Genomic DNA, 17,732 nt, shown 5'->3' with positions numbered 1-17,732 from the left:
ATGTAGAGCTCACACATTTCTGCTCTAGACAACCATGGACTATGCTGGACATCAACTATAAATGTAGAGCTCACACTTTTTGCTGTAGACGGCCATGGTCTGTGCTGGACATGAACTGTGAATGTAGAGCTCACACTTTTCTGCTGTGGATGGCCATGGTCTGTGCTGGACATGAACTGTGAATGTAGAGCTCACACTTTTCTGCTGTGGACAGCCATGGACTGTGCTGGACATGAACTGTGAATGAAGAGCTCACACTTTTCTGCTGTGGACAACCATGGTCTGTGCTGGACATGAACTGTGAATGTAGAGCTCACACTTTTCTGCTGTGGACAACCATGGACTATACTGGACATGAACTGTGATGTAGAGCTCACACATTTCTGCTGTAGACGGCCATGGTCTGTGCTGGACATGAACTGTGAATGTAGAGCTCACACTTTTCTGCTCTAGACAACCATGGTCTGTGCTGGACATGAACTGTGAATGTAGAGCTCACACTTTTCTGCTCTAGACAACCATGGTCTGTACTGGACATGAACAGTGAATGTAGAGCTCACACATTTCTGCTCTAGACAACCATGGTCTGTACTGGACATGAACAGTGAATGTAGAGCTCACACATTTCTGCTCTAGACAACCATGGACTGTGCTGGACATCAACTATAAATGTAGAGCTCACACTTTTCTGCTGTAGATGGCCATGGACTGTGCTGGACACGAACTGTGAATGAAGAGCTCACACTTTTCTGCTATGGATGGCCATGGTCTGTGCTGGACATGAACTGTGAATGTAGAGCTCACACTTTTCTGCTGTAGATGGCCATGGACTGTGCTGGACATGAACTGTGAATGTAGAGCTCACACTTTTCTGCTGTGGATGGCCATGGTCTGTGCTGGACATGAACAGTGAATGTAGAGCTCACACATTTCTGCTCTAGACGACCATGGACTATGCTGGACATCAACTATAAATGTAGAGCTCACAGTTTTCTGCTGTAGACGGCCATGGACTGTGCTGGACACGAACTGTGAATGTAGAGCTCACACTTTTCTGCTGTGGACGGCCATGGTCTGTGCTGGACATGAACTGTGAATGTAGAGCTCACACATTTCTGCTGTGGACGGCCATGGACTGTGCTGGACATGAACTGTGAATGTAGAGCTCACACATTTCTGCTGTGGACGGCCATGGTCTGTGCTGGACATGAACTATGAATGTAGAGCTCACACTTTTCTGCTGTGGACAACAACCATGGTCTGTGCTGGACATGAACTGTGAATGTAGAGCTCACACTTTTCTGCTGTGGACAACCATGGTCTGTGCTGGACATGAACTGTGAATGTAGAGCTCAAACTTTTCTGCTGTAGATGGCCATGGACTGTGCTGGACATGAACTGTGAATTTAGAGCTCACACTTTTCTGCTGTGGACAACCATGGTCTGTGCTGGACATGAACAGTGAATGTTGAGCTCACACATTTCTGCTCTAGACGACCATGGACTATGCTGGACATCAACTATAAATGTAGAGCTCACAGTTTTCTGCTGTAGATGGCCATGGACTGTGCTGGACACGAACTGTGAATGTAGAGCTCACACTTTTCTGCTGTGGACGGCCATGGTCTGTGCTGGACATGAACTGTGAATGTAGAGCTCACACATTTCTGCTGTGGACGGCCATGGTCTGTGCTGGACATCAACTATGAATGTAGAGCTCACACTTTTCTGCTGTGGACAACCATGGTCTGTGCTGGACATGAACTGTGAATGTAGAGCTCACACTTTTCTGCTGTGGACAACCATGGTGTGTGCTGGTCATGAACTGTGAATGTAGAGCTCACACATTTCTGCTGTAGACAACCATGGACTACGCTGGACATCAACTATAAATGTAGAGCTCACACTTTTCTGCTGTAGACAACCATGGTCTGTGCTGGACATGAACTGTGAATGTAGAGCTCACACTTTTCTGCTGTAGACGGCCATGGTCTTTGCTGGACATCAACTATAAATGTAGAGCTCACACTTTTCTGCTGTAGACGGCCATGGACTGTGCTGGACATCAACTGTGAATGTAGAGCTCACACATTTCTGTGTTAGGCACGGGTTCAGGGACCTTGGTTCAAGCCCGAGTCTCTACCTACAGGGAGGAGCTTGACGAAGCAGTGCTGCTGGTCTCTCTTTCTGCCTGTCCTGCAATTTCACTGGTCTCTCTCAAAGGAAAACAAACAAGAACAGCCACCAGAATAAGAGTGGAGTCTAGTGGAGGCACACTGAAGGCCAGCGAGAGCCTCAGTCGGGTCAGGAAAAGACTTGTGCGTGCACGCGCGCGCGCACACACACACACACACACACTCACACACACTCACTCACTCTAGGACAGAGTGTAGGATATTGAGAGAAGGACTATTTGTGAAGTTTTGCCTAAGTGACTTATTTGGGGTGGAACAGGGTATGAAGATTACAGTCTAAACAATGAGTGTAGGTGTAGAAAGAGGTTTTAAAGATGAATCCGCACTGTCAGTGTGGGTGAGTGCTTCCTTCTAAAGCTAAGTTTCCCGTATATCAGTCACAGTGACCAAAGCACCAGGACACTGGCTTTTCACTGCTGGACAATGCTCAGTGAAGACAGTGATCTGTAACATGGTCCTTATCTTCAGAGTCATGTTACTACAGATACAGTTTGTCATAGTGTGAGCTATCTTTTTAGAGAGGGAGACGTTTCAACACTGTGCTCAAGCCTGAGCCTTTTCGTGCTTTGTCTTTGTCTATGTCAGCTGCTGAAGTCTGTCTTGTGGTCTTGGAACATGAGTGAGCTTTTAAATTTCAGAATTTCGTGCACTTCTGTGCGACACAAAGTATAGACAGAGAATCTTTCACTTCCCGTGACAATTACTGTATACTACTGTCTTTCTGTCTAGATTAAATAGAATTGAGATAAGTTTTTTAAGAGACATGTAAGCTGAAGCTTTTAATATATACACGTCCAACTTGTGTGATTCTAATTTTGATCCTTACTGAGCCACCTTAACATTTTACCTTTCATGATCTTACTTTAGTAAAAAACGTCTCTTACTACATTTAGGGAGGTGCGACTTGGGAGAAGCGGGGTGGAAGAGATCAAGCATCATCCTTTCTTTCAGAATGACCAGTGGAGCTGGGATAACATCAGAGAGAGTAAGTCCACCTGTGAGCGTCTCCATTCCAGCAGTGTGAGCCTCTCCAAGTTGAGTCCTCTATAGAACAAACAGAGGTCTCATATACTTAATTCTAACAAGTTTTTTAAATTGAGAAATCTCACTTTCAATTTGTTCCATGGTAACATTCCTACCAGAGCACGTTAACCTGAGATCTTAGTGAATCAGTGTGTGTTTATTAGCAGTATTTCCAATATTGTAATAACCATTGTTAAACAGTAGTTTGTCAAGTTACATTTTATGGGTCTCATGGACTTTTGATATGAATGTGCTTAAAATAATAAAACAGTGGTGATTTGACTAGAACATATTATAATGGCCAATTGGTTGAACATTTCAACTTTATATTTTTATCACTTCAACTTTGTATTTTTACCTTTATGTAGTGTATGTCAGATCATCTTAACATACATTTCTACTTAAAGCTGATGACGAAAGTTCATGTGCAAGCTGCCACTAGTCGTCATTCTGACACCTGGTGATGGGAGTCCTACAGACCCTTCTGTTTAACGCCAACCTGGCGGAGTAGGACTTGTAGACGTGTTTCTTTGAGATGGTAGAGGAGGTGGCGCTCCCTACTGCGGTCGCCATTCTCCATATGGTGCTGATGGGGGCTGCGTCTCTTTCTCCAGCCGCGGCTCCGGTGGTGCCTGAGCTGACCAGTGACATCGACAGCAGCAACTTTGATGACATTGAAGATGACAAAGGCGACGTTGAAACCTTCCCGATTCCTAAAGCCTTTGTGGGGAATCAGCTGCCTTTCATAGGCTTCACCTACTACAGAGAAAACTTGTATGTAGCTTGCTTTATCAAGGGCCCTGAGGCAGTACTGGTGCATCCCTATCTGTGAGGACTGAAGGGCCGGGCCAAGTGGGTTCCTGGAATGGGTGATGGGACTTTGATGCTAGAATTGAGGAAGTCCCCAGCAAACCAGGACTCTACTAACACACCCGAAAAACTACTGGGGTGCTAACAAAAGTGAGAACGCCAGGCATGTTTATAGGCAGCGGAGAAGGGCCGCTGGATGGGGAAGTTGAAACAAAAGTGATGACTTCTGTGTAGTGACCTGGGAGTCAAGAGATGCTATTTTTAAAAAGGAGGAAAGATGCTTATGACAGAATTCTAGAAAAGAAAAAAAAATAGTAACAGGAACTGCAAATAAGATACGGAAGTGCATATCCGTCTAGTGAGACCTGTCTCAACACCGTTAAACAGAAAACATCCACTAAGAGTGAGCGAGCGGTGAGAGGAGGTCGGCATTCGGTATCAGTAAGATGACGTGGACGTCTAGAGAGGAAGTTACTGCCTTGCTGAAATTCTGTTGAAGTGAGATGGAAGGAAAGTCTCTGTGGCTGAAATATTCTGGGAAAACGTGGTGTTAGCAAACTCATTCAAATGACATGTGATAGATGTTATTTTCTGCTTTTCTTTTAGGTTGTTAAGTGACTCTCCATCTTGTAGAGAAAATGACTCGATACAGTCAAGGAAGAATGAAGTATGTATTTACTCTTGCTGCTCCGTTATTATGGGCACACACACCTTAGCAATGCAATAACGTGTATTTAAAAAGTTGACTTGATGCTTGAACCGTACAATTGCTTTCCTGGTTGTACTAGTCCATCATGATGTTGAGGTGCCTGCATAGACCCTGTAGCTAGTAAGATGATGGGTCAGACACTGTAGGAGCGGTGGGTCTAGGGGCTGCGGGAATGCCTCCACGTTGGAGGAAGCTTTAGAGCTGGTGTCGGCCCACCGCACCCTGCCCCCTTCTCTCTGTTTGGGTGGGGAAAGGTCATCCTGGAGCAGGGGAGCCTCGGCATTGACCAAGAAAAGTAATGTCCATCCTATAAAATACAGAGAAGTACAATGCAGAAATCCTGGAGAAATGAAGATGCTGAGTAGCTAGCAGTAAATGCAGATGCACTTCATAACTTTGACACACGGGTCCGTCAAGCCATTCCGAGTCTGATCATGGCTTGACTGTGCACACGTCGTGAGGATGCCAGAGACTTCTCTCTTCAGGACTTGTGACAGCTTAATTGCAGTGTGATGTGTTTGTGTTTTAGGAGTTTTGCAAAGCATGACAAGCATTTTACATGTTTTTTTGTTTGTTTTTGTTTTGTTCTACATAGGAAAGTCAGGAGGTATGTGGATGTTGTCAGATACGTTGGAAATCTGAGAAAAGTTCATCATCTAGCAGTGTTTGATGTGGTGACGTTGCACCTAGCTGCTGGAGCACAGCACGCACTGCAGAGTCACCAGCCTTTTCTGCCAAGTATTCCTCTTGTTATTCCTCCTGCCAGTATCTTATTTTAAATGTGCACTATGTTCATTTTTGTTTTTATTTATCAGTGACAAAGAATTGTCAGCAAGTTTTTCCAATTAGTATGTGTCGACTAATGTGATCGAGTTACAGGAATGCCGTCAGAAGCAGTTAAGCCTGACAAATTCATTCACCTGTATATTCTTTTAGGAAAAGGGGCTATTTTGCTAAGATATCTGAGATATCCAAGAAACCATGGCAAGACCCTTGTCATTTGGAGGAGGAGTAGAGAGGACACTGGTTTTGGGCTGACCACCATTTGCTAGCTGCTCCGCCCTGCCATATTTATCCTTCAGAGTCTGTGTGCTGAGCCTGTCCGGCACCGTCTTAGCATTCTGTGGGGTTAGATGTCGCAGAGGCAGAGATGTGCAAAAGGAACTTAGAAGTAAAGTCTTTATAAAGATTACAGTGTCCAGAAGAGGATTATTTAGTAGTTACTGCCTATAGTTTGTTTGTTTAAAGGCTGATCTAACTATTGGAAGCCACCAGGGGAGATGGTTTGTAATTAATAGTTACCATTGATCTAAAAGTTATTGATTGGTTACAATTCTTTATAGTACTATGCCTGGCACCCTGTAGAAGCTAGAAGAAGAGCGTGTGTGTTTGAAGAACAGTAATACAGTTTTGAGCGTGACTTGCAAATCTTTATCAGATTTAAGCCTTTCATCTTGACAGTGTTTTCAAGTGAGAGAGCGGCAGGGTTACAGAAGATAGCAGTGAGTGTGAAGGGCTCGGCAGTGGCACACCCATTGAGGCTCACAAGTCACCCGGGTTCAAGCCCCCAGTCCTCACCTGCAGGGGGCAAGCTTCATCAGTGCTGAGGCAGGGCTGCAGCTGTCTCTCTCTCCCTCCTCTCTTTCTCACGCACTTTCTCTCTGTCAGTCATCGTACGTTTTCTGATACTAAAGGAAGTAAATGACTGAAACTTGCTGTCATAGAGACTGGTGCCAGCATGCTGGAGGGCTCCTCATGGATGGCTCACTGTTCACACACTGGTGTGCGTGTGGTAGAGAGAAAGCAAGGCATGGACAGCTAGCTCTGTTTTCTTTCTCTTTTTTTTTTAATTTTTTTTATAAAAAGGAAACACTGACAAAACCATAGGATAAGAGGGGTACAACTCCCACCACCAGAACTCCGTATCCCATCTCCTCCCCTGATAGCTTTCCCATTCTCTATCCCTCTGGGAGCATGGACCCAGGGTCATTGTGGGATGCAGAAGGTGGAAGGTCTGGCTTCTGTAATTGCTTCCCCGCTGAACATGGATATTGACAGGTGGATCCATACTCCCAGCCTGCCTCTCTCTTTCCCTAGTGGGGCAGGACTCTGGGGAAGCAGGGCTCCAGGACACATTGGTGGGGTTGTCTGCCCAGGGAAGTCAGGCTGGCATCTTGTTAGCATCTGGAACCAGGTGGCTGAAAAAAAGAGTTAACATATAGAGCCAAAAAAATTGTTGGCTAATCATATACCGAAAGGCTGGAATAGTGCAGATGAAGATTTGGGGTCTCCGTTTTGAAGATAGCTAGTAGGCCTATTTTAGTTATATTCCAAAGGGCCCATGACTGTACTAGTTTTTGCCTGAGCCTGACCTCTGATATGCAGGTGGACCCAAGTTATTATCTGGGGAGATGATGCCATGGCTGAAAAAAGGACCAGAAAGCTGGATCAGGGAAGAGAGTAGCTCCCTAATATGGGAAAGGGGTATAAATATTGTTGGCTGTAAACCCCATAACTCTGTTTCCTTAAGTTTCTCATTTTTTTAATTGACTGCCCTTTACAGTTACAGCTTCTTATTTCTCGGTAGATTCAGAAAAAGCTGTGTTCCCTAGAGCAGCATCTGAGCTCCGAGGTGCAAGCCCGGGAGGAGCTGGAGCAGAAGTGCAGGTGGGTCCCTGGCGGCTCAGCAGAAGACCCTAGAGCAAGACTGCAGGGGAGTCAGAAGGTTCTAGGACATTGTTGTTCCTACTAGGTAGGAGAGAGCTGTCGTCTTTAATTTCTTTAACTATTTCCTTTTAATTTCTCCTAGGTCAGTTAGTACGCGCCTAGAGAAAGTGTCCAAGGAGCTTGATGAGGAGGTAAGGTGCTGTACACCTAGATGAACACTTCTGCCCGTAGAGAGATTGGCCGCTCTGACGCCAGGCTCGAGTGCACTTGGCCACGCTTAGGCCTGCCGTCAGTGCTGCTGACTGTGATGAGCCCAGAGGGCGGCCGTGATAACAGGCTGCACTGTTTCATGCTTTCGCAAATGAGCTGACCTAGTAAGGGTCAATATTGCAAGTGAAAAATGCATTCATATGAGTGACGTGGCAAAAGTCCAGGCTTCCTGCCGGCTGCTTATCACATTAATAAACCGTGGTCTCGTGGTGGTGGGAAGTCTGGCTTTCAGGAGTAAACAGACCACTTCTGGGCTTGACCGTCCAAGGCCGTTAGATTTTAAATTCTTGAATATGGAAACCACGGTAGTAGTTCAGCTAGACAGCAACAGTGGCTTTTACTTGGGTTGCTTATCATCTGCTTAAAGCAACTGAAATGCTTCTGTCTGTATTTCTATACCTCCTTTCCGTGGTTGTTTCAGATTACCTTACGGAAGACAGTGGAGTCGTCACTGAGGCAGCTGGAGAGAGAAAAGGCACTTCTCCAGCACAAGAATGCAGAGTACCAGAGGAGGGCCGAGCACGAGGCAGACAGGAAGCGGGGCCTGGAGAGCGACGGTCCGGGCGCCAGATGCCAGCTGTTCCTGGGGACACAGCGTAGCTGCATGTGGGTGGGTGGGTGGGCAGACTGTCGAAACTCACCACTGAAATAGTGATTTATTTTTTTTTATCACAGTTAACACGTTGAAAGATCAGCTGGAAGATATGAAGAAAAGAAACCAAAATTCTCAGATATCCACTGAGAAAGTGAATCAGCTCCAAAGACAAGTAGGTTGGTCCCTGTGAGCCTGGCTTTCTTGGCAGTAGGTGAATGGGCTCTGCCTGATTGTAGAGGCGAGTGTTGGATAGGATGGAGTCTGTACGGTGTGTGGTGGGGACATCACAGCATGTCTTAATGGCCCACTGTTTGTTGCTTTTAAATAAAATAACAGCTGGATGAAGCCAGTGCTTTGCTGAGAGCAGAGTCTGACACTGCAGCACGGCTAAGAAAAACCCAGGCGGAGAGCTCAAAGCAGATCCAGCAGCTAGACTGCAACAACAGAGACCTGCAGGATAAAAACTGCATGCTGGAGACTGCCCGCTTGAAACTGGAAAAGGAGCTTATGAATCTGCAATCAGTCCTCGAATCTGAGAGGCGGGACCGGACCCATGGGTCAGAGATAATAAATGATTTACAAGGTATTAGAGATTGTCCTGGAGCCAGTACTGTGCTGGGAAAACACACTTCTGCATACAGAAGGCTTGTTACTAAAGTAACACTTTGACAAGAAATTCCAGACATGGGAGAATTGCTTCCTCTAGAGTGACTGTCCCTGTACTGTGTGTTCCTCACCCATGATGACTTCCTCTAGAGTGAGTGTCCCTGTACTGTGTGTTCCTCACCCACGATGACTTCCTCTAGAGTGAGTGTCCCTGTACTTGTGTGTTCCTCACCCATGATGACTTCCTCTAGAGTGAGTGTCCCTGTACTGTGTGTTCCTCACCCACGATGACTTCCTCTAGAGTGAGTGTCCCTGTACTTGTGTGTTCCTCACCCATGATGACTTCCTCTAGAGTGAGTGTCCCTGTACTGTGTGTTCCTCACCCACAGTGACTTCCTCTAGAGTGAGTGTCCCTGTACTTGTGTGTTCCTCACCCATGATGACTTCCTCTAGAGTGAGTGTCCCTGTACTGTGTGTTCCTCACCCACAGTGACTTCCTCTAGAGTGAGTGTCCCTGTACTTGTGTGTTCCTCACCCATGATGACTTCCTCTAGAGTGAGTGTCCCTGTACTGTGTGTTCCTCACCCACAGTGACTTCCTCTAGAGTGAGTGTCCTTGTACTGTGTGTTCCTCACCCACAGTGACTTCCTCTAGAGTGAGGGTCCCTGTACTGTGTGTTCCTCACCCATGATGACTTCCTCTAGAGTGAGTGTCCCTGTACTGTGTGTTCCTCACCCACGATGACTTCCTCTAGAGTGAGTGTCCCTATACTGTGTGTTCCTCACCCACAGTGACTTCCTCTAGAGTGAGTGTCCCTATACTGTGTGTTCCTCACCCACGGTGACTTCCTCTAGAGTGAGTGTCCCTGTACTGTGTGTTCCTCACCCATGATGACTTCCTCTAGAGTGACTGTCCCTGTACTCTGTGTTCCTCACCCATGGTGACTTCCTCTAGAGTGAGTGTCCCTGTACTTGTGTGTTCCTCACCCACGATGACTTCCTCTAGAGTGAGTGTCCCTGTACTGTGTGTTCCTCACCCACGATGACTTCCTCTAGAGTGAGTGTCCCTGTACTGTGTGTTCCTCACCCATGATGACTTCCTCTAGAGTGAGTGTCTCTATACTGTGTGTTCCTCACCCACGGTGACTTCCTCTAGAGTGAGTGTCCCTGTACTGTGTGTTCTTCACCCACGGTGACTTTCTCTAGAGTGAGTGTCCCTGTACTCTGTGTTCCTCACCCACGGTGACTTCCTCTAGAGTGAGTGTCCCTGTACTCTGTGTTTCTCACCCACGGTGACTTCCTCTAGAGTGACTGTCCCTGTACTGTGTGTTCCTCACCCACGATGACTTCCTCTAGAGTGACTATCCCTGTACTTGTGTGTTCCTCACCTACGATGACTTCCTCTAGAGTGACTGTCCCTGTACTGTGTATTCTTCTCTAAATTTTTTTTTTTTCTCTGTTGCTTCTTAGGCAGATTGTCTGGCCTAGAGGAAGATTTAAAAAATGGCAGACTCTTACTGGCTAAAGTGGAGACTGAGAAGAGACATCTGCAGGAGAGATTCTCGGATCTGGAAAAGGTAAAACGCCTTGAGGTTCACAGCCACGCACAGGAACAACTGTAGAATTAGGATTAGTCGGGCCTGAAAGCCAGTTCTAACTTAAGTAAGCGGAGTCAGCAACTGAAGTGTTTTTGTGTTGGTATTTCTGTGTTTAGTTGGCTGGTGCTTACGAAAATAGGGACACTTCTTAAAATGTGTATAATAAACATATTTCTCTGTGGAGACTCAAGGAAAACTCAGATTTTGTTCCTGTGCCTTAAAAAGAACAGTTACTGGGGCAGGAGGAGGCTCATCCAGTAGAATGCAAACCTTAGCATATGTGGGGACCTGCATGGGGGAGGTTCACAAGCAGCGGAGCTGCAGTGACTCTCCTCTCTGCCTCCCCCTTTAATCTCTCTCTCTCTCACTATTTAAAAGAGAGAAACAGAGACACAGAGACCCCTCAAAGCACTGGAATTATGTAAGTTTAGAGCCTCAGTGATAACCCTGCTGGGGGAATATATATCTATATATATGTCTACTCACTTTGGATAGAGACAGAGAGAAGTCAACAAGGGAAAAGGAGAGAGACAGAGACACCTGAGACCTGCCTCATCCTTTGTGGGGCTGAACCTGGGTCCTTGAGAACTGTAACATGCACTCTTACCTGTTGCACCAGCTGGTCCCCAAAGAGTCTCTCTTTAATGCCTGAATGTTTTAGGCTCTATGGCCGTTTGTGTCTGTGGCATTTACTCAGCTCTCTGTAGTGCTTAGAGGATCGGGCTGGCAGTTGCAGTGGATTCCTTCAGTAGCAGACCTCAATCCAGAGCTGGTCTGAAGAGCCTTATATGGCCCTTAACAGCAGTATGAGCATTCCTGAGTCAGAGAGTCTGCAGAGCCAGGCGTGAGCTGAGATTTTAAATACTCTGTTCAGAAAGTTACTTTCTCTAAATAACGAGGCAGCCACCCCATATGTTTTAATTGGGCTATGTTATTAGAGACTTATGATCAGAGCAGTCTGTGAAGCGTAGAATTGAGGACAAGAGGCAGGAAGACTCGTCTGAAACAGTACAGTGGTCATAAAAATGCAAAGACGGGTGACTGAGAAGAACTTGGAGCAGGAATGTTTGGCAGCCCTAACTCTGTCTGGCTCAAGGATAAGTCCCCCATCTCTGGCTGGTGACAAAGGACAAAGTGGCATTGCTACTAATACAGCCTAAGAGGAGATGGCTCTGGCAGTGCCCCGCTTAGCTTTGAGCTGGCTGAGACAGCGGTAGGAGGCTACAAATACTGAGCCATGGTCTGCAGCAGGGACGTGGCAGACTGGGGGAAGAGCCTCTGGATGAGGTCGGGAATCCCCAGCACAGGAGGAAGGACTATCACAGAACCCGGGTTGTGACTGTGACCTGACATTAGATAGTATCTCTAGACAGGAGATACGGCCAAGAGGAAAATCACGTATGCTTTTTAAGTGTTTAGAATGTAGGGCCCTGGCGGTGCTATAGGTAGTGGCTGTTGGGCTCTCAAGTATGAGGTTCCAAGTTTAAACCTCAGCCTCCACTTGCCAGAGTGATGCTCTGGTGTGGCTGTCCGCCCTTCTCATAACAAATAAGCAAACTCACACATGGACACATGATGGACACTCACATGCACGCACCGACACACATGCACTCTCAGTAGACTCACACATGTACGGTAACACATACACTCACACATTCACACTCACAGACACACATGCACACTCATACACACACACACAGACACACACTATATAGACACACATAGACATGCACATGCACACTCACACATAGACACTCACACAGATACACACTTACTACATAGGCACACATAAACATGCACATGTACACTCACAGAACACATACACACTCACACAGACACACATGCACACTCACACATAGACACACATAGACATGCACACGTACACTCACACAGACACACATGCACACACTCACACAGACACACGCATATGCACACTCACACAGATACACACTACATAGACACACAGACACAATGCACACACAGAGACACACACATGCACACTCACACAGATACATAATTACTACATAGACACACGCAGACATGCACGTATACACTCACAGACACACATGCACACTCATACACACACTCAGACACACGCACACTCACACAGATACACACTACTACATAGACACACAGACACACATGCACACAGACACACTCACACACAAACCTACTACATAGACACACATACAGACATGCACCTGTACACTCAGACACATGTACACTCAGACACATGCACACTCATACACACACTCACACAGATACATGCACATGCACACTCACACAGATACACACTACATAGACATGCACATGTACACTCACACAGACACATGCACACTCATACACACATTCACACAGACACATGTACATGCACACTCACACAGATACACACTTACTACATAGACACACATAGACATGCACATGTACACTCACACAGACACACACACAGTATAGAAAGAGGAGGAGAGTTGTGGGGAGAGAACACTAACTGCAGAGACACCAGCATTTAGGGGACAAACTAGAAGACAAGAACTTGTACAACAGAGAGTAAGAGAGGGTGATGTGGAGAGCCAAGTGAAGTCAGTGTCAGACACGGAGATGCAGTCGTGTGTCGGGCTGAGCTTCATTGACGGGAAACAGACGACCAGGGACTCATGGTTGAGCTGTACGCAGTATCTCTTTATTTATGCAGGACGCAGCGCAATCTAGACCAAGCTAAGCTAAACTAACAACTAAAACGAACAATGTTGTCTTTATATATACTTCCCAAGTAGAGTGTGAACAGGATGTGACGCAGAGAGGGTGGAGAGAAAAGTGACTGGTGAAAATCAGGGTGTGACAAGGAGAGGATCAGGGTGTGACAAGGAGAGGGGGTGGAGCAGGTGAGAATTCTACCACTAAACCACCAATGCCCTGGAGGGAAGGTGGTGCTTTATGTAAATGTAAAAGTGATTTATGTAAATAGACAGCAGTGGTTATGTAAATAGAATACAGTGGTTATGTAAATAGAATGCAGTGTTAAGCAGGGGGGATTTAAACCAAATGAAACAGAAGGGGTTTTTAAAAGCAGAATTAGAAGATACCAACACTCGTGTGTGAGAACAGTGAGTGCGCCAACTGGGCCCAGCGCTGCCCACTCTGCAGGGCTTCCCCTCCCTGCTTGCTCATTGCGTGGTGCTGTTCATGGCGCCTGCTTTGTGGTAATTAGACCAGAGGTGTCACACGTAAAGACCTGCACTTCCTGACTGAGTCGGCTCCCAAGCCGAGGCCATTAGCGCTTACTTCTGAGATCAGAGTTAGGCCAGCCCACCTCTTAGAACGGTTTATGTGGAGGCGGTGTGTGCGTGGAGGAGGACGCGGACAGAGAAGGCAAGAGACTACGTTTATGAGAGTCTGAGTGAAGAAGGAACATTCCGAACGTTGTCTTAGACCTAGAATGATTTTGTGGGTGTTTGAAAATCCGAGCCAGCCTTTCTGCTGCTGACTGATTGTAAATCTTTACCAGGAGAAGAACAACATGGAGATAGATATGACGTACCGACTAAAAGTTGTACAGCAGAGTTTAGAGCAAGAAGAAACAGAACACAAGGCTACAAAAGCACGGCTGGCAGATAAAAATAAAATTTATGAATCCATTGAAGAGGCGAAGTCAGAAGCCATGAAAGGTAAGCCTTGCTAAGGAGGGTTTCTGACAGCTTACTACTCGCACTTGTTGCATCAGCCGCCTCTGTGGTTTTGAAAAGCATTTGTATATCTTATAGCCAAATATTTAGAACTAGAAGAAAAGAACTACTAAGGCATTACATACACAGTGTTTCCTCTCCTAGGCATCACTTGTTTCTAAGACAGTGGGGCCTGGCACCCAGTTACTCTGTGAAGAATGTGTTTCAGTGACACCAGTAGTGACAGGTACAAAGAATTTGAAGTTCTAGGTATAGTTACTCAGATTCGGTTATAAACTCCTTTTGTGATAGTGTAAGGAGGCTCTATCAAAATAAAGCCAGTTTTCTCCTCAAATAATAGTGTGACATTTCTACAGCTTATGTTATAAAAAAAAGTTTTGCTAGTTTACGCAAGATTAAGATAAAAAAAAATGATAGCTCACCAGGCTGCCTAGCTAGAGTATAAACGTAACTGACTATTTTGAACTCTGGCATTATGAAGAGACTAGCTATTATTTGGTCAAACCATATGAATTGAAGAGTATAGAGATGTCCACACACTATCCTGGATTTTAGGATTGTTTCAGAATCAGTTCCTGTTTTCCAAAAGGACTTTGTTGTTTTCTCCGGGAGGGCTTCACGGGCGGGAGACATAGAAGATCAGAAACTCATGGCTGAGCAGAGAACGCAGGCAAGCAGTCCAACAGCCTAATCACAACACAATGGGCTCCTCCATCTCTCTCCTCCCACCGCGCGTCCGGAACCAAGGAAGTACCTAGGATAGGGGCGGGGAGAAGCAAGAAGCGTGAAAAGGCAAAGACTAAACCAAAATATTCCGGAGGCAGGGGGAGTGAGACCAAACCAATATAACAGAATGACCATGTAAGTAGACCACAGCGTCAAGCAATGTAACAGAAGGGATCCCAGAAGCAGAACTAGAAGCAGAACAACAACTCCCCCTTTTCTTTTTAACTAATTGACCGCAGTATCAGGAGTGTGGGGTGAACAGAAACTTATATTGTACAGGCATTTTTTAAAAAAAGAAACTGGCACAGACATGGAAGAACAAGTAAGCGAGCAGCAAGAACCAGTGTGATGCCAAGGGAAGGCCTGAGGGGGACGTTTCTTGCCTCTGTGGGCAAGGCTTTATCAAGCTAAAGGACATTTCCTGCCTCTGGGGGCTTTTCTTGCCTCGACGGGCGTTTCCTGTCTCTGTGGGCATTACCCAGCATGGAGGGGGGTGTGGCCTATAGAGTCCCACAGCAGCTGGCTGCAGTCAGTCTTTGAGAAACCCAGCAGCATAAAGGAAGCTACTGTAGGGTTTTGTACCAGTAAGTCCTATAGAAGTGCCAGTTCAAAGCAGATGTCCACCGAAGAATTGCCGGGGGGTGAATTGTTGCATGAGGAAGGTCAGCCGCTGGAATTCGCTTTTCTGTAGAGAACTTGACAGCTGCAATTTACTTATGAAACAAAACTTGTAGCAGGTTAGATGTTTACCACAATTGATAACTCGATGATTATAATTAGTTTAGGTATCTATAAATTTGGAAGGTCTTTCTCGTTTCATTTTAAGGCTCCTAACCAATGTAAGCGCAATAAAATGTGGTGAGGCAAAGAAGCAGTGCTAGAGCCTCAGGCGTGAGAGTCATCAGCATGACCAGTGTACAGTCTGTCTTACGCCTGGGCATGAGAGTCATCAGCATGACCAGTGTGCAGTCCACCGTTTCTCATTGAGAAGGTATCTGAGAGCTTCACATATCAACAACGTCTATTTTTTTTTTACCCTTTGTTACACCCATACAAGATGGAGACACACCCTAGGTGTGCGCAGGTTTTTTAGACCAATTTAGTTAAAATATATTGATTTTTAACTAATTTTTACCTCAGACTTTAAATGTAAGTTAATTTTACCTTTGTGATAATTATGTTGAAAACCTTTTTCATTTAACTTTGCCTGGTAAGAATGTAGCCTTAAAGTTACGTTTTTAGGAAGGAAGTGGCAGGGTGAAAAAAAGGAAGTGACTAGGAGGGGTTGGAGTGGAAAAAGAGCAGGAACCAGTGGGGATTAAACCAGTGCCCTACAGGCAGGGCGCGTCTCAGACCAAACAATGATTATGTAAATAGACCACAGCATCAAGCAATCCAGGGGAAGAGAAGCAGGATTAGCCAAAGGAGAAATGATGACCAACAATTGTTGTTGGGCAGGACAGAGAGAAATGGAGAGAGGAGGGGAAGACTGAGGGGGAGAGAAAGAGACACTTGCAGACCTGCTTCACCACCTGTGAAGCGACTCCCCTGCAGGTGGGGAGCCAGGGCTTCAAACCGGGATCCTTATGTTGGTCCTTGTGCTTTGTGCAATGTGCGCTTAACCTGTGGTGCTGCCGCCCAACTGCCTAATATTTCCATTTTATAAATAAAAATAAGAGAGAAAAGATGTTATTGTTCCCTTTGGGACTAAATGGATGGAAGGGGCAGTGACTGCTGAGTGGAGTGTGTCAGGGAAGGCCAGCTACGAGGTGATCTCACTCATCTGGGGAATAGAGAATCGGAACATAGGAACTTGAAAAAAGAAGATAGATATATAGGTGGAGTGAGGTGGGAGGGAGGTAAAGCCCAGACTTTGCTGGTGGAGTAGTGTGTGATTACACCCTATGATTTTCTCATCTTGTACATCAGTGACAATATGTGTGTCCACATTAAAACAGTAAGAGCAGTTGCTGCTCTGCCCCCAAGCCTTTGATTATTGGATGCAGTTGGCAGCCAGGGAAGTGGTGAGTGGCTGAAACGTTGGGCCCTGTCAAGCGTGAGGCCCCAGGTTCGATCCCCATCATCGCGTGTGCCAGAGGCGTGTGTCTTGTTCTCTTGAAGCACATCAGTTTTTTTCTGCCACCAGGCATTTCCCTTCTGGTGGATTTTTTTTAAGGTAGAGGGTGAATTTTGTGAGCCATCATGAAGCCGCCAACACAGATAGGAGATGATAGGATAGCAGATAGGATAGCAGGGCCGGGGAAGCGTGATTCTGCCTGCCACCGGGAGCTTCCCCCACCCAGCCCAGCCTGGCTGCTGGGGGCGCAGCCTCGCACACCTGAACTGTGTGCTCTGTGCTCTTTACACTAAGCTCAGTCCTGCCTGTCCCTGGAAGCCTGGTTTCCACCCATCCTCTTCAATGACAGGTCACCGTGGACGCGACAGGCTGTCCCTGGTGCCCCACGCCGAGTGCTGTGGTGCTGCCATGTGAGGAGGGGCAGACCCTTTTCGCTCTCACCAGCGCTGAGCTGCATTGACGCTCCATGGTTTTGTCCGTTTTTATGGCGACAGAAATGGAGAAAAAGCTCCTGGAGGAGAGGGCCGTCAAGCAGAAAGTCGAGAACCTGCTTCTGGAGGCTGAGAGGAGGTGCTCCATACTGGACTGTGACCTCAAGCAGTCCCAGCAGAAAATAAGTGAGCTTCTTAAGCAGAAGGACACGCTAAACGAGGATGTAAGTGTGGGGTTGTCGCTGGACTGGCGGTCCAAGGCTGCTGCATGCTCTCTCTGCTCAGGTGCTGTGACGCTCAGTCCAGGAATCAGAAAGCTGCTTGGCACGCTGCAAGCCGTATC

The 17,732-nt window shown here is 46.4% G+C and overlaps 1 protein-coding gene across 8 annotated transcripts in view; it reads left to right on the top strand.

The window, feature by feature from the left end:
- The window catches only part of ROCK2 (Rho associated coiled-coil containing protein kinase 2), a 151,060-nt gene that overhangs the window by 96,252 nt on the left and 37,076 nt on the right, over positions 1–17,732 (top strand). For 5 of the 8 annotated variants that reach the window (XM_060186568.1, XM_060186570.1, XM_060186566.1 and 2 more), the window contains 11 exons: positions 3,089–3,180; positions 3,833–3,992; positions 4,635–4,695; positions 7,325–7,404; positions 7,547–7,595; positions 8,096–8,231; positions 8,350–8,441; positions 8,606–8,852; positions 10,345–10,451; positions 13,978–14,137; positions 17,453–17,613. In XM_060186568.1, the coding sequence (XP_060042551.1) occupies positions 3,089–3,180; positions 3,833–3,992; positions 4,635–4,695; positions 7,325–7,404; positions 7,547–7,595; positions 8,096–8,231; positions 8,350–8,441; positions 8,606–8,852; positions 10,345–10,451; positions 13,978–14,137; positions 17,453–17,613 (1,345 nt within the window). Of the gene's footprint in view, positions 1–3,088; positions 3,181–3,832; positions 3,993–4,634; positions 4,696–5,332; positions 5,345–7,324; positions 7,405–7,546; positions 7,596–8,095; positions 8,232–8,349; positions 8,442–8,605; positions 8,853–10,344; positions 10,452–13,977; positions 14,138–17,452; positions 17,614–17,732 lie in introns of all 8 variants that reach the window. The other 3 variants (XM_060186565.1, XM_060186563.1, XM_060186567.1) reach the window with 1 other exon arrangement.

Source organism: Erinaceus europaeus, chromosome 3, assembly GCF_950295315.1.
Source record: "Erinaceus europaeus chromosome 3, mEriEur2.1, whole genome shotgun sequence".
NCBI classification, from domain to species: Eukaryota; Metazoa; Chordata; class Mammalia; order Eulipotyphla; family Erinaceidae; genus Erinaceus; species Erinaceus europaeus.
Note: the sequence above shows the minus strand (reverse complement) of the source record. Positions and strands in the feature narration are given on the sequence as shown.